The 26,250-nt window shown below is 36.7% G+C and overlaps 1 protein-coding gene across 2 annotated transcripts in view; it reads left to right on the forward strand.

Annotated features, from left to right (window-relative positions):
• The window catches only part of ADAM9 (ADAM metallopeptidase domain 9), a 103,543-nt gene that overhangs the window by 67,011 nt on the left and 10,282 nt on the right, over window positions 1-26,250 (forward strand). For both annotated transcript variants that reach the window (XM_082374756.1, XM_082374757.1), the window contains 4 exons: window positions 2,554-2,737; window positions 19,659-19,739; window positions 19,989-20,094; window positions 25,207-25,348. In XM_082374756.1, coding sequence (XP_082230882.1) covers window positions 2,554-2,737; window positions 19,659-19,739; window positions 19,989-20,094; window positions 25,207-25,348 — 513 coding nt within the window. The remainder of the gene's footprint in view (window positions 1-2,553; window positions 2,738-19,658; window positions 19,740-19,988; window positions 20,095-25,206; window positions 25,349-26,250) is intronic.

Consider the following 26,250-nt stretch of genomic DNA (forward strand, 5'->3'; position numbering starts at 1 on the left):
TTGAGTATTCATCTCCAACATATAAGCCCGTTCTCAATACTGTTATCATACCTAACAAAATTAAGAGTTTCCTAATGTCATGTAATCCCTGGTCAATATTTACATTTCTCCAATTGTCCATGTCCTCAAATTGTCTTTCATAGCTGTTTTTTTTTTTCCACATCAGGACTCAACCGAGGTTCACACATTGCATTTAGTTGTCATGTCACTTAAGGCACTTTTTAAAAAAAAATTAATTAATTTTATTTTTGGCTGCATTGGGTCTTCGTTGCTGTGAGCGGGCTTTCTCTAGTTGCGGTGAGCGGGGGCTACTCTTAGTTGCGGTGCGCGGGCTTCTCATTGAGGTGGCTTCTCTTGTTGCGGAGCACGGGCTCTAGGCACATGGGCTCAGTAGTTGTGGCTCGCGGGCTGTAGAGCGCAGGCTCAGTAGTTGTGGTGCACCAACTTAGTTGCTCAGCAGCATGTGGGATCTTCCCGGACCAGGACTCGAACCTGTGTTCCCTGCATTGGCAGGCAGATTCTTAACCACTGTGCCACCAGGGAAGCCCCACTTAAGTCACTTTTAATCTAAAATATTCTTCTTCAGTTTATTTATTTATTTTTTTTCAATGACAGTGACCTGAGGAAATGACTGGGCCAGTGGTCTTTTAGGGTGACCCATGTTCTGGATTTGTTTGGTAGTTTCTTCTCAACATTGCTTAACTTGTGTCTTTATTCCCTGAATTTTCTATACATCAGAAGTTAAATCTAAAGTCTTAATTAGATTCAGGTTAAACATTTTGAATACTTCATAAGTATTTGAATACTTCGTAAGTGGTAGATGATGTCAAGGAGGCACATAATTCTGGATTGTCTTATTATTACTGTTACTAAGTGGCAATGACCAGATCTTGCTCTTGTAAAGTTAGGTCTTTCCCACTGCAACTATCAAGTAATATGTGGAGTGATGATTTTGTATCGCATAAATATCCAGTTCCCCACCAGTGTTTCACCTCATGGTTTAAGCATGCATTGATGATCCTTGCCTGAAGCAGTTATTCTATTGGTGCTTGCAATATAATTTTTATTACTATAACAATGAGCATCTCTTAGTTTTGTTGGCTGTTTGCATTTCTTATTTTGTGAATTGCCTATTTGCATCTTTGCTAATTTTTTTCTGTTGAAGTGACTATCCTTTTAATGATTTGTGACAGTTTTCTTTTAATATGTTAAGAGTATTTTCCTTTTACTTCTTAATATGTCACTAAGACTATACATGAGACATTAAGTATATCATAGCAGCATGAATTTTGGTAGGTTCCAGTAGATGCTAACTGAGATCTGCTTTCTTCTATGCTTTGTTTTAGAGGTTTTCATATCTAATTTCAACTAATTATGTGAGATAGGCATCATTATTTAGCTCTTGTTTTTCAGATGAAGAAACTGAACTTAAGAACGTTTAAGCACTTTACTCAGGTTACCTCGTGAATAAATGGTGACATAAGAATAAATGTAAAGATGGGACAAAATAACTAACTCTTAAGTGAAGGATGGAAGGAAGAGGACGCTTAATAGCAGCATGTGCAAAAAGTAAATAGGAGTGTTAGCTGAGGATAAATTCAAGGACATCAATAATGTAATGTAGTTACCATAAGAGCTACTGTCATCCTGGGCTTCATAGAAGTACAGTATCTAGAATAAAGGAAATGACAGTTCACTTTGTTCTTTGCTTGTCAGGCTGTAGCTGAAATTTCATGTTTTACTCCGAGCACTGTGCTTCAAGAGGGAGGGAGACAAACTAGAACATATTTAGAGGAGAGCTTCCTTGTTGCATGAGAAATGATTGTAGACTATTGTCCTGTGAAGTAAGTTATTAGGACCTACGTGATAATTGTCCTAAAAAGCTGCCATGTGGAGGAAAGAAAAGACATTATCTGTGTGGTCTCCTGTCGAAGATCTGGGACCAATGAGGAAAAGTTATAGGGAGAAAGATTTTAACTCAAGAAGTAAAAGATATGATAGCTGGTATGAGAATATTTAGGAGGTGATGAATTAGAGGAATTGGAAAACAATATCCTATAATGACTTGGCAGTGATAGCATAGGGGAGATTTAAGAATAGGGTAGGTGCTTGGATCAAAAGATAATCAATTTAGGACTTCCCTCATGGCACAGTGGTTAAGAATCCGCCTGCTAATGCAGGGGACACGGGTTCGAGCCCTGGTCCGGGAAGATCCCACATGCCGTGGAGCAACTAAGCCCGTGCGCCACAACTGCTGAGCCCATGTGCCACAACTACTGAAGCCCGTGCTCCTAGAGCCCGTACTCCGCAGCAAGAGAAGCCACCGCAGTGAGTGGTACCCTACTAATTTGCATCTTTGCATCCACTTACCTGTTCTCTGCCATATTTAAAGAGAGCTACTTTGATCTCTGTTGCTTTCACACACGTTTTCTGTTGAGATTCCCTTTAGCTAAACAGCAATATTCTCCCTGCCTATATACTAAAAATATATAATTTTTCTTTTGTATCTACACTGGATGCATTGTAGTTTGCATTATTTCTCTATCTTTCCAGGAATGCTTTGTGTGGAAAGCTTCAATGTGAGAATGTACAAGAAATGCCTGTATTTGGAATTGTGCCTGCTATTATTCAGACTCCTGGGAGAGGCACCAAATGTTGGGGTGTGGATTTCCAGCTTGGGTCAGATGTTCCCGATCCTGGCATGGTGAATGAAGGCACCAGATGTGGCGTTGGAAAGGTAATCATAATGTTTTCTAAAACAAAGTAAAATTTTAAAAATTAAAAAAATCATTATATAAAGCTAGTGGTTCTTTTCTGGGTATAAAAGAAATCTCTGTTTATTGTAGATATTTGGGAAAATAGAAAGCTACCAAGAATAAAAATAAGAACGGCTATACCTCCTGATGATTTATAGCCATATAATGCTTTCTTTTTTTAAAAAAAATTTTATTGCAGTATAGTTGATTTACAGTGCTGTGTTAGTTTCATGTAATGCTTTTTTTAACTTCAGAAATGATCAGTTTTCATCATGGTCACTGGATCTGCTTAGATTAGAGTATTCATTATCTGCATCTCATTGGATAATTTCCACAATTTCATTAAAGAAACTTCTGCATCCATTAAAAAAAAAAAAGAACAGCTATAATTCTATTATCCCGATTTCTTCATTGGGGTCATATATTATAACCTGTGTTTTCTATGTTGTAATATACTGGGCATATCCCCCCTCCCCATCAATGTGCTATAATTTATTAGCCAGGCTGCTATTACTGGGATTTCTAGGATTTTGTGTGAGTGTGTGTGCGTGTGTGTGTGTGTGTGCATGCATCCGTGTCTTTGTACTAGAAATGTCATAACGCTTGTCCTGCCCATGCATCCTGCTACCCTGGCCACAGCTGTTTGGATCCAGTGTGAGCCAAGAGTTAGCCGCTGACTTACTACCAGCGGTCCCGGATGACAGGAGCTATGCCTAATTCCTTTTTTGGGGGGGAATATATAAGTAAAGAAAGGTAGTTAAGAGTAGCGCTGCAACTACGAATTCTTTGAGAGGTAGCATGATGTAGGAGGAGGGCTAGAAGGGTTATGGCGAGCTTAAGCTATATACAAGAAACGGAGGGAGCAGGATTTTTGAACAAGTTGAAGAAACCAACTCATGGGAGAAAAGAGGAGGAGAGAGCGAACACAATCAATTGATTATGGGACAAATGAAAAAGACAGAGGGACCCACAAGTTACCTCAGTTTCTACCAAGTTTTCAGTTCCAATTCTGTTGCCCCTCACTTCTTACCAAAAAGACCCTGGTATTCTTGTGCCTGCCCCTGCCACGCTGTAAACTCAACTACTGCAGGTACTATAAACAAAGCTTAGGTAAATGGCTTTCTAAAAAATTTCACAAAATCCTCATTATTTTCTGAGGTTAAATTACTATAAGGAGGTGTGTACTTTTAAGGTTTTAGATATAGTGTTGCCAAATTTCTCTTTAGAAAAGTATTTATTAGTTTATCTTCCAAGCAGTTTTCAATAATCAATGTTTTAACTCTCTATATCCTAGTCAGGATTAGGTGCTATTGTTTTTAAACTTTCATTTGGTAATTTTCTTTTTACTCTTTCTCGATTATTAGTGATGTTGAATTTTTTTGTCTCCATATATTTATTCCTTCTTTTGTGATTTGCTTGTCGATGTTATTTGTTCATTTAAAAATTGATGTGTTTTTCTTATTGATTTTAAAGAACTTTAACATATGTCATATAAGATGTCATGTAATACATGTAATATGTTTGCCCAGTTATTACTTGCCTCTTCCTTTTGTTTTTAGTATTTTTTTGCCATGTTTACATTTTTATGTAAACAAATCTATTATTCCTTTCCTTTATGGTTTCCAACTTTACTTACATGTTTTACAAGACTTTCTTAGTATAGTATCAGAGCATTATTTTCTAGTAGATTTTTAATTTTTTTTTAATACTTAACTCTTTAATCCAGGGGAATATGGAGTGTATAGTATGAGGTTGGCATTCTTCTTTTTTTCCTTTTTCATTTTATTCATTCAGAGATGATGACTATATGCTGATTTCTAATGTTACTTTTTTTCAGAATGGTTTGTTATTTGCCTTCACCTCAATTATAATCTCTCTTTTAATTTGAAATCTTATTTAAATTACTTATTAAATTTTTACATACGCTTGGGCTTGATTTCTGCTTTTTCTCTTAATGTCCACTGACTGGTCTGACTACTCATGTGTCAGTATTGCCTTCTTTTAGTTTTTGTCAGTTTTATAATATATTTTTATTATCTGGTCATACAAATGCCCCCTCATTCTTTTTTCCTAATTTTCTTGGCTATTAATATTCATTTATTATTCCAGATGAACTTGAGATCATTTTGTCAAGGTGCAAAAAAAAGTTTTTAAATAAAAGCTCTTTGGAATTTTAGTTGGGATCAAATCAAATTTATGAATTTGTAATGGGGAAGAGTGACATCTTTACATTATTCAGTCTTCCCATAGAAGAACATGGTATGTCTCTCGATTTTTTTGGGGGGTCTTATTTTAAAGATTTAGTTATAAAGGTCCTTTTTATTTTTTGTTAGTTTTATTCCTAGGTATTTTATATTTTTATTGTTATTATGAATAGCCTCTTATTATGTTTTCTAAGTTGTTATGTTACATTTTCTAATTGGTGTTTATTGATAAGAGAGAGTGGTTTGTTTATATTTTTACTGGCTATTATTGATATTCAGAAAAATATATTCACTTGTATATATTTATTTTGTTACCAGCCATATACTTAGTGTCACATATTTTTATTGTTGATTGTATTAAAATTTTCTAGGTAAACAATCATCTGTAAATGATAGAAAGTTGATTTCCTTTCTGATACTTACAATTTGGATTTATTTTCTTGTGTAATTGCAATGATAGAGCTTTCAGGATAATTCTAAAAGCAAATGATAATAGTGTACTTCTTTGTCTTCTCCCTAACTTGACTGGGAATGCATCTAGCCTTCCAAGGTTATATATGATTTTGGCTATTGGCTTGGGGTAGGTAGTATTTTTCATTTAATGGAGAATCGTTTTAGTTGTGATTAGTAAGAATAAAAGAACAAATAGATTAAAAATTTTATAAGTAGTTTTTTCAACAGCTATTTAAATAATCACTACATATTTTCCTTTGACTTATTAATGTGCTGGGTTATATTGATAAATTCCTCGACATTAAATTGTCTTTATAAATTGTCTTTACATTCTGGGAGCAAATACTGGTAATGTAGATTTATTCCTGGATTCTGTGTGCTGGTGAATATACTTTTATATTTCTGAAGCTGTATACTTATGCTTTTTTAATTTATGAAATTTTACTCTGTGGATTATAGTCAGTACTCTTAAATCTCACAAAAACTCAGCTAAGACTGAATTAAAGCATAGCAGGAAATTTACTGATTCAAACCACAGAATCAAATAAAGAGCTTTGGAACCCAGAATCTGAGATAATGTCCCTGTGGTTCTTTTCCTGTATCTTTCATTTCTGCTTCTCCCTTGTTGGTCCCCTCTCCGCCCACCCCCGCCAAGCCCAGCTTTATTGAGATACAATCAATATATAACATTGTGTAAGTTTAAGGTATACAATGTGATGATTTGATACACATATATATTGTGAAATAATTACCACAATAAGGTTAGTTAACACATCTATCACCTCACATAAATAGAACTTTTTTTGTGGTGAGAACGTTTAAAATTTATTCTCTTATTACCAACTTTCAAGTATGTAATACAGTATTGTTCACTATAATCACCATGCTGAATATTAGATCCTCAGGACTTGTTCATCTTATAACTGGAAGTTTGTACCCTTTGACCAGTGTCTCCCCATTTCTCCCCTTCCCTGGCCCCTGGCAACCACCCTTCCACTCTCTGTTTCTGAGTTCAGCTTTTTAAAAGATTCCACATATAAGTGAGATCATATGGTATTTTTCTTTCTCTATCAGACTTATTTCTCTTAGTCTGAATGCCCTGAAGGTCCATCCATGTTGTTGCAAATGGCAGGATTGGTTGTTCGGGAATGTGTTGTTTAATTTCCATATTTTTGTGAATTTTCCAGTTTTCTTTCTGTTACTGATTTCTAATTATACCACTGTGGTCAAGATAGAGACCAGATGGGATTTTGATCTTCTTAAGTCTTGCTCTGTGGCCCAGCATATGATTTATCCTGTGGAATGGATACATACAGAATATGTATGTACAGAATACATACCAAATATGTATTCTGCTGCTGTTGCATGGATTGTTCTGTCTATGTCTTTTGGTCCATTTTGGTCTGTAGTGTTCTTCAGGTCTGTTTCCTTATTACATTTCTGTCTGGGTCATCCATCCAATATTGAAACTGAAGTCCCCTATACTATTATTGTATTGTTGTCTATTTCTCCCTTTAGTTCTGTTCTTATTTGCATTAAATATTAGATGCTCCAATGTAGGGTGTATATATACTTATAATTGTTATACCCACTTGATGAATTGACCCCTTTATCACTATGTAGTGACCTTCTTTGTCTCTTGTGATTGATTTTGACTGAAAGTCTATTATATGTGATATAAGTGTAGCTACTTCTGCTCTCTTTTGGTTACCATTTGCATAGAATATCTTTTTCCATCTCTTTACTTTCAACCTATGTATGTCCTTAAACCTAAAGTGAGTCTCTTGTTGGCAACATATTGTTAGATCTTGGTTTTTTAATCCATTCAGCCACTTTGTGTCTTTTGATACGGGAATTTAGTTCATTTATGTTTAAAGTATTTAATTATTGATAGGTAAAGACCTACTGACTGTCAGTTTGTTAAGTGTTTGTTGACTGTTTTTTAGTTCTTTTGCCCCTCTCTGTCTTCTCTTGTGATTTTTTTTTTTTTTTGTAGTGCATGTTTTAATTCCTTTCTCTTTATCTTTTGTGTTTAAGTTTTTTCCCTTTGTGGTTACCATGAGGCTTACATAAAATATTTTATAGCTATAACAGTCTATTTTAAGCTGATAACAACTTACCTTCAATTGTATACACAGCTCTACACTTTTACTTCTCCTTTCCTTGTATTTTATGCTATTGATGTCATACTTTACATCTTTTTATATTGTGCATCCATTAACAAATTATTGTACATAGTTATTTTTTCTTCATTTTTTTCTTCCATTTTTATTGAGATATAATTGATGTACAGCACTGTATACGTTTAGGGTGTACAGCATAATGGTTTGACTTACATACATCATGAAATGATTATCACAGTAAGTTTAGTGAACATCCATCATCTCATATAGATACAAAATTAAAGAAATACTTTCTTCTTATGATGAGAACTCTTAGGGTTTACTCTTATAACAACTTTCATATGTAACACACAGCAGTGTTCATTACATTAATCGTGTTGTACATTCATCCCTAGTACTTACTTATCTTATAACTGGAAGTTTGTACCTTTTGACCCCCTTCATCCAGTTCTCTCTCTCCCGAACCCCACCTCTGGTAACCACAAATCTGATCTCTTTTTCTATGAGTTTGTCTGTTTGTGTTTTGAAGTATAGTTGACCTACAAAACTATGTTAGTTCCTAGCGCACAACATGGTGATGCGATATTTTCAATTGTTACGAAATTATCAGCATGATAACTCTGGTTACCAACTGTCACCATACAAAGATATTATGTTATTATTGACTATATTCCCTATGCTGTACATTTCATTCCCATGCCTCATTTGGAGTTTGTGTCTCTTAATTTCCCTCACTTGTTTCACTCATTTCCCCACCTTCTTCCCCTCTGGCAACCAACTATTTGTTCTCTTTATCAGTGACTCTTTCTACTTTGTTATGTTTGTTCATTTGTTTTGGTTTTTAGATTCCACATATAAGTAAAATCGTATGGTATTTGTCTTTCTCTGTCTGAGTTATTTCACTTAGCATAATACCCTCTGGGTCCATCCACGTTGTTGCAACATTCTTATTATGGCTGAGTAATATTTCATTTTGTGCATGTGTATGTGTGCGTGTGTGTGCATATGAACCTAGGGGTGCATATATCTTTTTTTTTTTTTTTTTTTTAGTTTGTAAAATTTATTGATTGAAAAGAAATATTAACGCTTTAGAAAACAGCAATAAATGCTTAGGAAGACTCAGGCCACCATAAGAGAAAGCTTCAAAGCAAGTCTCCAGAACAGTGGTTGAACCCTGCAGAGCTTTGTGATGATTGAAATTAAACCTGCTAGAGACATGACTTTGGTATTCTTTCAGCAGTCAGCTTGTGGAGTTCCTCTCAGCATTGCAATATGATGGCCACAATTCAGTTCCTATGGTCTGGATTCATACAAAGATTATTAAAACTGTTCCTGTACAATAAGCTGAAGAAAGGCAATCAAAATTAACTAGGTAGCACAGACTTTGACTGCTGGGATAAAATAATAGTCAAAACAACTTCGCCTTCATCATCCAGAGATGCAGTATCATTCTGCCTGTTGTACAGAGACCGCAACAGCAAAAGAGGGGGACCACCAGGGGAACTGAGTACTCATACAGTCTCCTGGATGGATGGAGTATGAGAGTTATGTGCCCAGTATGAAAAGGACTGTAAGGATTATATGTGTTTTCACAACCAGTGCCATTCACTGGTCTGGTGGATTAGTCATTGTGCCTTATTTAACTGTCCCTTTCAAACAACCAGTTTTCTTTTTCCTTCTGAACTGACCATTTGTACAACTGAACTGACCAAAGTAACTAGCTGTTTGAACATCACACCAAATTGTGACACCATTAACCTAAAAGGTTTCTTAAGTTTTTATTACTATTTTCTTAATGCTATTAGTGCCTAATCATTGTAGAAAAATTAGAAAACAGAAAAGCAAAAAGAAAGAAAAAAATATACATATATATGATGTCTCATTACCCAGTACAACCACTGCTAATGTTTAGGAGTATATTCTTCCAGATATTTTCCCACACAAATATACATTTAAACATGTTTCAGCAAAAATAGTATTATGCCGCACATAATGTTTTATAACTTGCTTGTTTCTCTAAGCACTAGTGTCCTTCTATAGCTGTCATCTAGGACTTCATTTTTAATGACCACATATCGTTCTATTGTATACATTTACCATAATTTATTTATTTAATCAATCCCCTGTTATTAGACATTTACATGTGATTTGTAATTTTTATTATTACAAATAATACCGTGATGAACATATTAGTAAATACATGTTGCGTACTTATCCAGTTATTTCCCTAACATAAGTTCTAGAAGTCAAATTACTGGTTAAAGTTATGCAGTTTTCTAATATTTTAACACCTACTGTAGTTTCATCTTTGAATGGGAAAGATAACAGGTTAAAATCAGAAAGATAAAAGTCATTCAAAATCCTTAAGTTAATGTTTCATAAAGATCTAAAATGCTAAATTAAAACACATAGAAATATTTTAATTAGGGTCTGTTTGTTAAACCATTTACAAAGACATACACACACAAAGTATTGGGTTTAAGTGAGAGTTATTAAGTTTACAGATCAGTAAATGAGATAATTTTCTAAATAACAGGCAAAGTCATTAAAATATTATCTTCTATTAATACTCAAGAATTAAAAACAATAAGAGCCATATTGATATATAATTCACATACCATAAAATTCATCCTTTTAAAGTCTACAGTTAGGTGGTTTTTAGTATATTCACAGAGTTGTGCAACTGTCACCACTATCTAATTCCAGAACCCTTTTATTACCTTAAAAAGAAATCTGTACACATTAACAGTCACTCCCCTTGCTTCCCAGCCCCTAGCAAACACTAATCTGCTTTCCATTTTTATGCATTTGCCTCTTCTTGACATTTCATATAAATGGAATCATACAATATGTGGTTTTTTGTGACTAGCTTCTTTCATTTAGCATAATGTTTTCAAGGTTCATCAGTGTTGTCAGTACTTCATTCTTTTCTATTGCCAAATAATATTCCACTGAATAGATACACACATTTTGTTTATCCACTCATCAGTTCATTCTTAGTATATTAATCAAAATCTTGTCACCATCATGTTTAAAGTACTTCAGTAGCTCCCCAAACTGATAAAGATGTCCATTAAAGACCCATCTTGATCTGGTCCCTAGCTACTTTTGGGGATTGATATGATTTTCTCCCATGTTCCCAACCACATCCACTCGAACCCTTCCACAACCACTGCAGTCATAATAGAACTACTTGCAGCTTCCTGAATGTAACAGGCACTCTCACTTTTGTATGTGCTATCCCTTCCGTGTAGAATATCTTTCCTTTTCTGTGTGGATACCTTTTACTTGTCCTTTATGATTCCGTGTCAGATATCTCCTCTTCTTATATCTTTTTAAATTAGTGTTTTTGTTTTATTTGTAAAACTACCCAGAAGTTTCACTTCTGGGTCATATAATAGTTCTATTTTTAATTTTTTGAGGGACCTCCATATTGTTTTCCATAGCAGCTGCACCAATTTATATTCTCACCAACAGTGCACAGGAGTTCCTTTTTCTCCACATCCTTGGCAACACTTGTCATTTATTTTCTTTTTGATAATAGCTATTCTAACAGGTGTGAGGTAATATCTCATTGTGGTTTTGATTTGCCCATTTCCCTGATGATTAGTGATGCCTGTTGGCTATCTGTATGTCTTCTTTGGAAAAATGTCTATTCAGATTCTCTTCTCATCTTAAAATCAGGTGGTTTGTTTTTTGGATGTTGAGTTATATGAGTTTTGTGTGTGTGTATTTTGGATAATTTACCCCTTATCAGATATATCATTTGCAAATATCTCTCCCATTTAGTAGATGACCTTTTCATTTTGTTGATGGTTTCCTTTGCTATGCAAAAGCTTTTTAGTTTGCTGTAGTTCCATTTGTTTTCCTTCCCTGAGGAGACATATCCAAAACAATATTGTACCTTTAGTTATTTTTGATTTTTTTAAAAACTTTTATACTCGAGATAAAGTGATTTACACACCATCATTACAGTGTTAGAATATTCTGATTTTGGCTATATATTTACCTTTACCAATGAGTTTTATAGTTTTTTATGTTTTCATATTGTTACTTAGTGTCCTTTCATTTCAACTTGAAGAAGTCTCTTTATCATTTCTTGTAAGGCAGGTCTAGTGGTGATGAAATCCCCTAGCTTTGTTTGTCTGGGAATGTCTTTAACTTTCCATTTCAGAAGGACAGGTTAGTACTCGTGGTTGGCAATTTTTTTCACTCAGTACATTGAATATATCATCTCACTCTCTCTTGGCTTGCAAGGTTTCTTTAGAAAAATCCACTGATAGCCATACTGGGCTGCTGGTGGATTTCCCTAATATGTGATGAGTCATTTTTCTCTTGCTACTTTTAAAATTCTCTCCTTGTCTTTAACTTTTAACATTTTGATTATTGATTATAATGTGTCTCAGAGCAATCTCCTTTGGGTTAATCTTGCTTGGGGTCCTGTGAGCTTCCTGTACCTGAATGTCCATATTCTCCCCAGGTTTCAGAAGTTTTCTGCTATTAATTCTTTTTTTTTTTTTCTTTTAAATTTTTGGCTGCATTTGGTCTTCGTTGCTGTGTGCAGGCTTTCTCTAGTTGCGGCGAGTGGAGGCTACTCTTTGTTACAGTGCGTGGGCTTCTCATTGCGGTGGCTTGCTGTGGAGCATGGGCTCTAGGCATGCGGGCTTCAGTAGTTGTGGTGAGTGGGCTCAGTAGTTGTGGCTCGCAGGCTCTAGAGTGCAAGCTCAGTAGTTGTGGCTCACGAGCTCTAGAGTGCAAACTCAGTAGTTGTGGAACACGGGCTTAGTTGCTTCAGGGCATGTGGGATCGTCCTGGACCAGGGATCGAACCTGCGTCCCCTGCATTGGCAGGTGGATTCTTAATCCCTGCACCACCAGGAAGTCCCTGCTATTAATTCTTTAAATTTTCTTTCTGCCCCTTTCTTCTCTTTCTGAGACTCCCATGATGCAAATGTTTGTTTCCTTGATGGTGTCCCATAATTCACATTGGCTTTCTTCACTCTTTTTAATTTTTTTTTTCTTTTTGTTTCTCTAACGGGCTAATTTCAAGTGATCTGTCTTTGAGTTCACTGATTCTTTCTCCTGGGTGATTAAGTTGGTTGTTGAAGCTCTCTGCTGAATTTTTCATTTCTGTCATTGTATTCTTCTGTAGGGTTTCTTTTTGCTTACTTTTAATGGTTTCTATTTCTTTATTAAACTTCTCATTATGTTCATTCATCATTTTCCTGATTTTGCTGGATTGGCTACCTGTGTTCTCTCACATTTCATTCAGTTCCTTAATGATGATTATTTTGAGTTCTTTGTCAGGCAAACTATAGATCTTCATTCTTTGGGGTCATTTATTGGAACTTTATTAGTTTCTTTTCGTGTTGTCATATTTGCTTGATTCTTCCATGTAGCCTTGCATTGGTGTCTGTGCATTTGAAGGAGCACCAGTCTTTACAGACTGGTTTCAGCTGGTAAGCACCTCCTGTCTGTTCTGTGTGCTGATGGGATTACCTCTGGGATCTCAGTCTGCCTGGTTTGGAGCTGGTTACAAAGCTGTTTCTGGATGTGCAGCAGGGCCTGCAGTTGGTGAACTTTTTATCACGGACTTGGTAGGGCATGGGTGCTGACTGGTCCCTGGGGGGATTGAACTGCCTCCAGTACCTTTTTCAGGAGGTGGCCCCAGGACAGGGGTCTGCCTCAGGGTCCACAGTTGGGTTCTTAAACAGCAGGCCTATTACCAGTTGCATAGACAGGTGGGGCTCCCATCAGGTACCTGAGGGCTGCTGTCTGTTCATTAATTGGGTCCCTGGATGGGCAGCACTAGCCCTGGACTGTGACTGAGATTGGCTGGAATGAAATCCCAGAGCTGTTTCAGATTCCACAGCCAAAACTGAAGTCTGTAGGCCTAGTTCTTGAGGCATGGATGTGCATGTCCCCAGCCAGGTCCTTGGACGTGCTGGGCTGCTTCCTGACTGTGGCTTGAGGGGCTGGAGCTGAGTGTAGCACCAGTTCAGGATCTCATGAGGCACAGACATGAGTATCTCCTTTCTAGTGTCTCTTCATATAAGGGCACTAATCCCATTGGACCAGGGCTTCACCATCATGACCTCAACAAACCTTAATTACACATCTTCAGATACCATCACATGTGGATTAGGGCCTCAACATATGAATTTTGAGGGGAACACAATCATTGAGTCTGTAACAGACAGCCACTAGAATGGACTTTAGTTAATTGAAGTTGGATAATATTCATTCCTGCCTCATGCCCATGTAGCTTTTGCTGTTGAGTCATGCATTGTACTCAGTGGGCTAAAGTCTGGTTTACCTCAACATTGGTACATTTCAGTTGTTTTGAGTTGTTTATTCTTGGTTTGGGCATAAGGAAGAAATATTGGTCAGGGTTCTCCAGAGAAAGAGAACCAAAAGGGTGTGTGTGTGTGTGAGTGTGTATGTGTTTATATATATAAGGCTTTTTATGAGGAATTAGCTTGCACAATTATGGAAGATAACAAATCCCAAGATCTGCAGTGGGCAAGTTGGAGACCCAGAAGAGCTGATGGTGTAATTCCAGTTCAAAGGCTAGCGGGTTTGGATCCCAGAAAGAGTTATGATTCGGTTTGAGTCCAGAGACAGGAAAAAACCAATGTCCCACCTAGAGGGCAGGCAGGTAGGAGAAATTCTCTCTTATTTGGAGGAGGGTCAGCCTTTTCATTTTATTCAGGCCATTAACTGATTGGACGAGACCAACATACGGACAATCTGCTTTACTCATTTGATCAACTTATGTGTTAAGCACATCCAAAAACATCCCACAGAAACATCTAGAATAATGTTAGATCAAATATCTAGGCACTCTGTGGCCCAGGCAAGTTGATACATGAAATTAACCATCACAGGTCCACACCTTGTCAGCTTGGTGTCTATATGCATCTCCTTAAACCATACATAATCTCCAAGACAATAACAATCTTCAAAACAATCTTGAAGACAATAGCACGGTCATAATTCTACCTAACATGGTAGAACTGTGTACAACCATTGTATCCTGCTTACAACCGAAAATGGACTAAATCCTACTTAGAAGAGGAGATAAAATCTTTGGCCATTGTTTACTTTTCTTAATATCCTGTAACTTAAATCCTGTGATGTAAAGTTAACAATACTTAAAGTCACAAATACATTGTGAGTTACCTAAGGGACTAAGAGAGAGAAGAAAAAGATATTTGATACACATATACACACAAGCATATTCATAACAAAATAAGGAGGAAATACTCATGATAATTACAGTTTTTGTTTCTGTAATATAATTATAGCTGGTATTTTTAACTACCTTCTTCCCTACTATTTCTGTATTCTCTTTGCCTTCAGCAAGGACCTCAGCTGATTATGGTTCTTTACTTGGCAGGATGCCCTAAACCTTCATTCCTGAAGGCTCTGGGCTATTAGTAGTCCTGCCAGGATTGGGTTGTTGTAGTTTTCTATTGGTCTTTATCACAGGGTATGATAATACTAAGAAACGCCCTGAGGGATCTCCTGTATTCCAGACATACTCTTCCTTACTACCATTGTGGAGTAGCAGTCCAATTTCCCCTTGGGAGTCAGGATCAGTCACCCCAGCCTACAGTAACTCCCTTCTTTGTTCATTCAGAGGCATGAACTTAACTGGAAGTCTTAACTTCCAGTTCAGTGGCGTCACTGTTGTGTCTCCTGATGGAAGCATTCCTCCCTCTAGAGCTAAGACTTCTAGGCCAACAGAGCATAAGGTCCTGGGAGCAGTAAGCAAACATTTTGCTAGTGGGTCACAAAGAGAAAAAGTAAGTGGTGCCGCTGCACTTCCACCCCTTCATTCCTGGACCCATGGATCCTGGCACCCTCTGTCTCATATAGGTGGACACATAAAAGTAATCATCACAGTCAGTTATTACAAGTTATGAAGTTCAGAGTGAAAATGTGAATTGGAAAAAAAATCTGTAAAAGATGATGGATTGTAATATTCATTTATCCTGTTCGCCATGCCAGTATCTCTCAAAATATAAAGGAATAAATTAGGGAATAGATTCCAAAGTGTGAAGTATATGAGATTTCATCAATAGATAAAAACTTCAACACGTTTTGAAACTGAAAGAGGAGAGAAAGTATTGATAGTTTGACTGAGTAGTGGGACCCACAACTTACAGTGCAGACTGATAGGGTGTGAACAAAGAGCCTGTATCTTAGTCTGGCAGAATCCTAAACAGATTGGTGATTTGGAAACAGTGGTTATAGCTGAGAGAGGTTGGTGGGGGGAAGGCATGGTATTGAAAATGGACTTAAATTTATTCTACCAATGGAGAGGCTAGCTCTTCTGTCTGTCTGCTTCTCCTATCTTGTCAACAAAGCATCAGCAACCAGTTGCCTGTTCCCCTGGGAACAGGTTGGAGATGAGAAGATAAGATTTTTGATATTATTTGGTCATCCTCCTAGGAGATGTCTGTCTCCCTGTCCTAACCCTAGTATACTGTTGTCTCCCTGTCCTAACCCTAGTATACTGTTCTCCCTCACGCATATATAACTGAACTATAGATGGATTGTTACATGAACTTGGACAATTCTGTGAGGAAGCTGAACAAAAAGACTGAAACAGAAAAATGAGAGAGAAGATAAAAGCCTGCAAGGATCAACTAAAGATTTTAAAATCCAACTAATTTAAATCTCTAATTTAGAGAAAGAAAACAGAGAAGCGAACTTGTGTCAGAGTACTTGTGAAGAATAGCTTCCAGAGACAAACTCCCGGCCCCCCCAAAACAAACAAAGGTGACATATAAAAGGATGAGATTGAGAATTGAAATCTGGAAACCAAGGGAGCAACACATTCATGTTTCCGAAAGATTCTCAACCTAGAATTCTATACACAGCCAAAGTAGCAATCAAGTGAGAGGGCACAATAAAAACATTTTAGACAACGTATCTTTTCAAATTTTCTTTTCAGAAAATTTATCTTTATTTATCCTGTCTTAGGAAATCATCTAACACAATGTTCTAACAAATGAGGAAGTAAACCAAAAAGAGAATTATAGTCTAGGACACAGAAGAACGTCAAAGAGAAATTCTAAAATAGCAGCTATGTACCAGGCCAGGAGAGTAATCAATTTAGATTGGAGCAAGTGGACCCTGCAGGGAGGTTTCTAGAGAAAGAGGGAACTTGAAAGAGGAAAGGACGTGAGAACTTTTCTTTTTCTTTTTCTTTTTTTTTTTTGGGTGAAGAGATTGAATACTGATATGACAAAGGCCAATTGTATAAGAAGAAAGACAAGTATTAGCTGTAGTAAAAACAAAAGCTGTATAAGAAGGAAAATACACTCTTAGTAACTCGCTTTGAAATCAACAGTGTTTTGTCCTAATTGTTGGCAAGGGATATTTATTCCCTTCTTCATTGTTTCCTTGTGGAGGAACTTCCATTAGAATAACACTCCCAGGCTTTTAAGTGACATCAGCAACATGGCTGAATAAGAGGTCCCTCATTTTTGTCCCCCCGCCCCAGCAATAACAATTTGGCATCCATCCATGGACAGAAGTGCCTTTGGGGGAACTGTGGGATCCAGTACCAAATGTTAGGGAACCTGGAAGGAGTCTTGCCCCCCATGTATCAGGGTAATAGGCAGACGGACCTCAGTTCTTGATGTGGACCCTGCCATGGCCTATTCCTGGCTTCAGCCCTTCTGGGCTACAGTCTGGAAGCCTCTGGAAGATACCGTCTTAGTCACCCACGATAAGAGCGCCTTTGTGGAAATCCCAGTTTCCAGAGAAGAAGTTCCAGCACAACGTTGGAGCAAAAAAATATGAAATTGGATGTATCGGAGAGGGTAAGGGGAATGGTTTGATTTTACCCTCAGCACCCCTCACCCAAGGCGGCACAGCTTAGGGCTCTGAGAGATATTTTCAGCTTGTGATCTCTCCTGTGAGGGGGAAATGAGAGCAGGTGAGTGAGCACCTGGCTTCCCCAGCTGTACGGGGACCGTTCTGTTCCATCCTGTTCAGAATACTGGCTTGTGAGCTGCATGACTGGGAGGTGAGAAGGGGCTGGGAGAGTGGCACATAGGACTCTCCGAGGATATTAAAGGAATGCAGATCCTACTGTGAGGTGGACTCCATCAAGAAGCCCACCCATGAGCGGCTGGGGATGCTTTGCCTGCAGATCCCCCCAGGTGGCCAACAGGAGCCTCCAGCTCGCTGCATGCCTTACCCAGACACCCTTCACCCTGTGGCCAGCACCCTATGTGCCCTCCCAACAGTGGTGCAAGAGTGAGCTTTTGCAGACAGCTAGTGAGCATGTGCAGAGAGCCAGCTAGAATCTGCTGGCCAGAGAGGGAACGCAGATTTGAGCTTCAGCTTTGGAGAGGGTTGTCAGCACTTGGCTTGGTGTGTTGCAGGATTGAGAGAAGAGAATAGGCTTAAGAATTCTTCCCTAAGAGGGAGCAAGAAGTATGGAGCGGGCATATCCTAGAGAATCTGAGAAAGCCTCAGGATCCCTAGCAGGACTGAAAGAAGGTATTTCTCTCATAAAGGTAGTTAGTAAAGACTGGAGGAGTTGACTGCTACTTCAGATGTGAAGATAGTAATGCAGAGCTTCCAGGAACATGAAAAGTCAAGGAAACATGACACCACCAAAGGATCACAGTAATCTTCCAGTAACTGATCCCAAAGACATGATGATCTGTAATGTACCAATAAAGAATTCAAATAGCTGTTTGAAGGATGCTCAATGAACACAGAAAACACAATTTAATGAGATCAGGAAAACAATACACGAACAAAATGTTAAGTTTAACAAAGAGATAGAAATCATAAGAAAAGAACCAAACAAATTCTGGAGCTGAAGAATATAATGGATGAAATGAAAAAAAATATAATAGCATCAATCTTAGAATGGATGAAGCAGAAGAAAGAATCTGTGAGCTGGAAGATAGGAACTTTGAAATGATCCATTCAGAGGAAAAAAATAACAAAAGAATGAAAAAGCGTGAAGGAAGCTGATGTGATCTCTGGCATAACATCAAAGAAGCAATTTGTGAATTATTGAGTTCCAGAGGAAACTAGGGAGAAGGGGGCAGAAAGCTCATTTAACGAAATGATGGCTGAGAACTTCCCAAAGCTGAGGAGAGAACTGGATATCCAAGTTCACGAAGCAAATGGGTCATCAAACAAGCTCAACTGAGAGATCTTCTTCAAGACACATTATAATAAATCTGTCAAAAATTAAAGAAAAAGAATTAAAATGAAAGAAAAAGAATTAAAGAAATCGCAGCAAGAAAACAGAAACTTGCAACTTACAAAGGAAACTGCACAAGGCTATCAAATGGATTTCTCAGCAGAAATCTTACAGGCCCTAGTCATATTCATATTCATTTATTCTGCTAAGTCCATATTCATATCTTTCTGTTTTTCTGTTGGGTTATCTTTGTTATTATTTTTACAGGCTCCTCATATATAAAGAATATTAACTGATAGTTATGTCTGTTGTAAATATTTTTTTGCAGTTTGTCATTTGTTTTGCCATAAAAAATTAAAATATCATCGAATCATTTCAATTTTGTCTCTTAAAAAGAATGTCTGTATATTTCCATGAATTAGTTTCATAATTAGTCATGATATTGGAAGACAGGGTTTGTCTTGTCAACAAAGTATCCTTTTATTCTTATTTTGGAAAGAATTTTAAAAATTAACATGAGTGTCAAATTTTATCAAATGCTTTTTTGATATTTATTTTAATAATGACAATTTATGTAAGGTATTATAGTAATAGATTTCCTATCATTGATCCTTTCCTGTAGTAGTGGGATCATCTCTGACTTGAAAAAATCCATTTGTGAATGTTTTACTTTGGATTTTCACATCTATGTATGGAAGGATAGATTACAGTTTTATCTTTGTTTTTGGCCTTTGTGTCATCTTTGATCATTAGTTCTATCCAAATTAGTTAATTTCACTTATTTTTCTAAATTTTCAAATATGTGATATGGGAATTAACTATTTCTTAAAAGTTTGAAAGAATTCACCAATGAAATAATCTACACCCAGGTCTGTTTTTTTTCTGGCTAGTTTATTAATGTGTTCAAGTTTTCTTTACTCATTACTTCTTTTTTTTTTCAGATCTGTAGAAATTTCCAATGTGTAAATGCTTCTGTTCTGAATTATGACTGTGATATTCAGAAAAAGTGTCATGGACATGGGGTAGGTAATAGCCTCTTTTGGTTTGTTCACGAAAGTAATGCTCAATAATGAGAATTCTTAGTGAGTATTCTCTGTAAGACTTCTTAGATTTTTAGATATTGGGGAATTTAGATACCTGATAAATTGTTCATTCTTAAAAAGAGTGTCTATGGATTTGCATGAATTTAGTCTTTTCTCTTGGCTTCTATTCTTGAGTTCATCATGTAGAGCAACATTCACAATTAACAAAAGTGGTATTTTGTTTTGAAGGTATGTAACAGCAATAAGAATTGTCACTGTGACAGCGGCTGGGCTCCCCCCTATTGTGAGGCTACAGGGTACGGAGGAAGTGTGGATAGTGGACCTGCATACAATGGCAAGTAATGTGGAGGGAAGTTAGTGTGGTCTTTCAGTGGCCCGTGTCAAAAGTGGGGCATCCTTGTACCTTGCCCTCACTTCCACATCCATTAATCTATTTGTGTCTTTATATTTAAAGTTGGTTTCTTGTAGGCGGCCTATAGCTGGGTCTTGGTTTTATTTTTAATCCACTCTGCCCATCTCTGCCTTTTAATTGAGTTGTTTTGGCCAATTATATTTAATTTGATTATTGATATGTTTGGGTTTAAATCTACCATATTGATATTTTTCTATCACAGTCTCCCTTCATGTGATATTGTGCCATTTCAGGATCCTTCCATTTCTCTCTCAGCTTTTGTGCTATTGTCATCATACCACATATGTTATAAACCTATAATACATTGTGATTATTTTTGCTTTAAACAGTTGATTATTTTAAAAAGAAATTTAGATAATAGAAAAGGTCTTTATATTTACCCACATAGTTACCATTTCTGGTGCTCTTCATTTTTTTGTGTAAAGTCAGATTTCCATCTGGCATCATTCAATTTCTGCTTGAAGGTCTTCTTTTCACATTTCTGCTGGTGACGAATACTTTTAGCTTTGTATATCTGAAAAAGTCTTTATTTTGCCTTCCTTCTGGAATGATGACTGGGTAAAGAATTCTAAGGTGACAGTTTTTCCCCCCTTTTACTTCTTCACAGATGTTCCTACGTTGTCTTCTGACTTGCACTGTTTTTCCTGAGAAATCTGCCATCATCTTTTTTTTTTTCATTTTCTGTTTATAGTGTGTCTCTTTTTTACCCTCTGGTTGCTTGTAAGATTATCTCTTTATCTCTCATTTTCAGTATTTGATTATAATGTGCCTTGGTGTGCTTGGAATTTCTTAAACTTTTTGGATTTGTGCTTTTATAGTTTTCTTCAAATTTGGAAAAATTTTGGTTATTATTTCTTCAAATATTTTTTCTTCATTTTTCCTCTCCCTCAGGGACTCCAATTACATGTATATTTGGCTACTTGGAGTTCTTTCACATCTCAGTGATTTGCCTTGATTTTTAAAAATTCTTTATTCTTTGTGTTTAACTTTGAATAGTTTCTATTGTTATTCTTCAAGTTCAGTCTTCTTCTGTGATGTCTGATCTGCCATTAATTCCATCCAGTGTATTCTTTATCTTAGACATGGAAGTTTTTATCTCTGTAAGTTCTATTTCTCCCTCCCTTTTCCTTTCTTTTTCTTTCTTTCTCTCTCTCTCTTTCTTTCTTTCCCTCTCTCTTTTTCTTTGCCTGCTTTCCTTCCTTCCTTCCTCCCTCCCTCCATCCCTCCTTCCCTCACTCCCTCTCTCTCTCTCTCTCCCTTCTACTCTCTCTTTCTCTGTTCCTCCCTCTGTTCCTCCCTCCCTCCCTCCCTTCCTCCTTCCCTTCTTCCCTCCCTCCCTCCTACTCTCTCTTTCTCCGTTCCTCCCCCCTCCCTTCCTTCCTTCCTCCCTTCCTCCCTCCCTCCCTTCCTTCCTTCTTTCCTTCCTCGTCTCTACACAGCATGTTCAATCTTTACTTATCTTATTGAACATGTAGAATACATTTATAATAACTTCTAATGTCCTTGTCTACTAATTCTATCATCTGTATCATTTCTTAATTTTGATTGATTGATTTTCTCCTCATTTTGGGTCATATTTTTCTGCTTCTTTGCATGCTTTCTAATTTTTTTACTAAATGCCAGAAATTGTGAATTTTGCCGGTTGTATATTAGGTGTTTTTGGATTTCTGTTGCTGAACTTTGGGTTGAAGCTTAAGTGGGCTTAAGTTACATGGTTGTAGTATGGTTCTTTTGAATCTTTTTTTTAAGCTCTGTTGGGGGGACCTGAGCAGCATTTAGCCTAGGGCTGATTTTGCCCCATTACTGAGGCAAACCCCTTCTGTTTATTCTACTCAATGCCATTAACTATGGAGTTTTCCACTGGAAATGGCAGGAACAGGCATTCTTTTCAGTCCTGTGTGAGTTCTTGGGTTTGTTCCCACTAATCCTTTTGGGTGATTCTTTCTCTGGCTTCAGATGGTTTCCTTACATGCATACACTGATCAGTACTCAGCTGAGTATTTGAGGGGAACCCTTTGCAGATCTTTCAAGTTCTGTCTGTGCAGCTGCCTCCCTTCTGGTACTTTGCCTTTGAACTCTAGTTGTCTTGGCTTCTTCCTCAGACAACTAGCATGCATTCCTCAACTCGAGGAGACCACTGGGTTTTGCTTGGATTCCCACACCCCTCATCACAGTCTGTTAACTTTCTCTAGGCAGCAAACTGGGATTGTTGTAAAGCTCACCTTATTTGTTTTCTGTCTCTCAGGGGTCATTGTTCTTTATTGCCTTATGTCCAATGCCATGAAAACCATTGCTTCATGTATTTTGCCTGGTTTTCAGGTTGTTATAGCTGACAGGATAAATCTGGTCCCTGTTACTCCATCTTGTCTAGAAGCAGAAGTCAGAACTATGGATGTTAATGGCTGTGTATCATTCCATTGATGGATGTGCCATAACTTGACTTAGCTGTTGCCTAATTATTTGACATTTAGGTTGTTTCTAAGTTTTTGATACACACTGATAACATTGTAGTGTACATCTTAATACTCATGCATTTTTCCCAATTGAAGTATAAATTGCCAGTTATGGTATTATTAGATTGAAGGGTATAATCCTTTTTATGATTCTTTTTTTTAATTAATTTATTTTATTTTTTAATTTTTAAAATTTTTGGCTGCATTGGGTCTTCATTGCTGCCTGCGGGCTTTCTCTAACTGTGGTGAGTGGGGGCTACTCTTCATTGCGGTGCACGGGCTTCTCATTGCGGTGGCTTCTCTTATTGTGGAGCACAGGCTCAAGGTGCATGGGCTTCAGTAGTTGTGGCACACGGGCTCAGTAGTTGTGGCTCACAGGCTCTAGAGCGCAGGCTCAGTAGTTGTGGTGCACGGGCTTAGTTGCTCTGTGGCATGTGGGATCTTCCTGGACCAGGGCTTGAACCTGTGTCCCCTGCATTGGCAGGTGGATTCTTAACCACTGCGCCATGAGGGAAGCCCCTTTTTATGATTCTTGATAAAAATTCCAAATGAACTTGTGTAATGCCACTGACAGTATGAAGGTACCAATTTTAACATAACCTGGCCAGTGTTGGATGCTTTAATTTAAATTTTGTCTACTTATTAGTAAGTATAAACTGATATATCAAGCTTGCTTTAATTTTTCATATTTTTATTTTTAACTGGGTTGAGTGTTTCATGTAGTTTCATATAACTTTTGAAACAAAGTTTTGGTACTTTTACAAATTTAAAACTATGAGGATAATTTCACAGTTTACCACTCGTGTTCATATTTACTATATTCTTTCACTAAAGAACATGAAACAGACAAAATTAATGTTAATTAATGAATTTTTAAAGTTATAATAAGACTTTAAATCCATAAGCCATAAAAAGTAAGATTGATAAATTCAGCTACCTCAGAACAGTAAACTTATGCATGGAGAAAAGCATTGTACCATAAGACAAATGACAAAATGGGGAAAATATTTCCAACTCACATACAGATAAAACTATTCTCCCTAATATGTAAAGGCTTTTAGAAACTGAGAAGAAAAAAAACCAATAGACCAACAGAAAAACAGTCAAAGGACTGAGAAGAAAAAGAAATACAATGTTTCCTTAAACATGAAAAGTTGCTCAAATCATAGTATAAAAAGAGAAATGCAAATTAAAATCATAAAAGATAGAGTTTTTCACCTTCCAGGTTGGCAAACATGCAGAAGTTTGGCTCTATAGGTGAGGCTGTGAGAAATTCTTATATATTGCTGGCTGGCCTTCTAACTTTTAAAAAAAAATTATTTTATTGAAGTATAGTTGATTTACAATGTTGTGTTAATTCCTGCTGTACAGCAAAGTGATTCAGTTATACATGTATATGCATTCTTTTCCATGTTCTTTTCCATTATGGTTGATCACAGGATATTGACTATAGTTCCCTGTGCTATATAGTAGGACCTTGTTGTTTATCCGTTCTATATATAATAGTTTGCATCTGCTAATCCCAGACTCCCAATCCATCCCTCTCCCTCCTCCCATTCCTCTTGGCAACTACAAGTCTGTTCTCTATGTCTGTGAGTCTGTTTCTGTTTCGTAGATAAGTTCATTTGTGTCATATTTTAGATTCTGCATACAAGTGATACCATATGGTATTTGTCTTTCTCTGTCTGACTTGCTTCACTTAGTAGGGTAATCTCTAGGTCCATCCATGTTGCTGTAAATGGCATTATTTCATTCTTTTTTATGGCTGAGTAGTATTCTATTATATATATATGTACCACATCTTCTTTATCCATTCATCTGTCAATGGACATTTAGGTTGTTTCCATGTCTTGGCTATTGCTGTTATGAATATAGGGGTGCATGTACCTTTTTGAATTATAATCTGAATATATGGCATGCTAACTTGTAACCACCACTGTGGTAGAAAGGTTGATAGTGCCTTAAAAAAAATGATGAATGCATTCACCTTCTGATACAGGAATTCTACTTGTGGGAAATTATTCTACAGATATACCTGCACCAAAATGATATGACATATGTACAAGGTTATTCCTTATATAACATTTTTTTTTGTAACAGCAAAGATTGGAAAAATAAAAGTATTAGTAGGGTACTTACTGACTGAATAAACTATGGGACATCCTTGCAATGGAGTTTCGTAAAACTGTATAGAAAATGAGGTGGTGCTCTATGTATAGTTTGGGAAGATATGTAGTATAGCTAAGTGATAAAAGTAATGTGTGGAATACCATTTATGCCATGCTACCTTTTGTGTAAGAAAGGGTTAACAATAAAACATATTTTGTTCTTGCTTATATTTACATGAAGAAATACTGTAAGATTATATAAGAAATTAATAAAAGTGGTTATCTTCAGGGAGGCAAAAATGAAGTGGGTAAGCATGAGGAGTGAACAAGACTTCTCTATATTTCAGTTTATATCAGTGTGACTTTTGAACAATGTGAAAATTAATGTAAAATGTATCATCACCTAATATGTTCTAGTTAATATGAGTTAACTTCTAATTTAATGATCATTAATGTAAAATCCTTCTCTGTAGAAAAGAATACTGCCTTGAGGGACGGACTTCTGGTGTTCTTCTTCGTCATTGTTCCTCTTACTGTATTGGCTGCTTTTGTCTTCATTAAGAGAGACCAGCTACAGAAAAGCTACTGCAGAAGGAAGAGATCACAAACATATGAGTACTTAGATTATTTTTCTTTTAAATTCATATTAAAAAATTTAAAGTATAATAATTATTAATGATGATAGTCATATCATAGAAGCTGGTTTAAAAATAGGGTTCTAAGTTATCTCTCCATTCTTTTGACATGATTAGCAGGACTTAAAGGGCAGTGATGACTCAGCCACCTCTTATAATGGTGAGGGGAAAGGATTATGGTGACCAGCCTGTATGCTACTGAAAATGGCTGCTAGGCTTCATTTTACTTGACTTTGATTTCTGATAGTGGAGTAATTGGACTACAACTTCTGATTTGGGCTTCATTAAAAAATTTTCTTCCATGTCTATTTCAAGTATCAGTTCTCATAGGAGAAGTGTTCTTCAGGTCTGTTTTGAAAACAGATTTTGTGAATCATCGGCTTTTAAGAAATAAGCTTTGATGGAAGAAAGGGTTGTCGTAATTCAGACAGCTGATATTTCTAGTCTATGTGTTGGACTCTTATACAACTGTCTCTCAACGATCACTTCTAATATGTTGGCATTGGAATGTAGCATATATTAGCATGGGCCTTGTAGTCAGATCTAAGTTCAAGTTCCAGTTTGTCATTTGCTAGAATTATGAACTGGAATAATAAAAAAAGTCTCTGAGCCTTGGTTTACTTCCTTTAAAATGGGAATAATGATATTACCTATCTCTTCGGGTTGATGTGAGATTAAATGAGGAAATACTAACAAATAAAACCCATAGCACAATGTAATTACTTAATACTAATCTTTATTATGATAATGATTCCAAAATGTTCAAATCTCGCCTCGATTGCTCACCTTTACTTCATTGCCCTATTTCTCACTTACCTCACTTACTGCATAATGTTTTCCTAGAGTATCCTGATGTTAGCTTTATTTTTCTTAACGTATTCT

This window comes from Balaenoptera borealis (genome assembly GCF_965194805.1).
Source record: "Balaenoptera borealis genome assembly, chromosome: 21".
In the NCBI taxonomy this organism is placed as follows: Eukaryota; Metazoa; Chordata; class Mammalia; order Artiodactyla; family Balaenopteridae; genus Balaenoptera; species Balaenoptera borealis.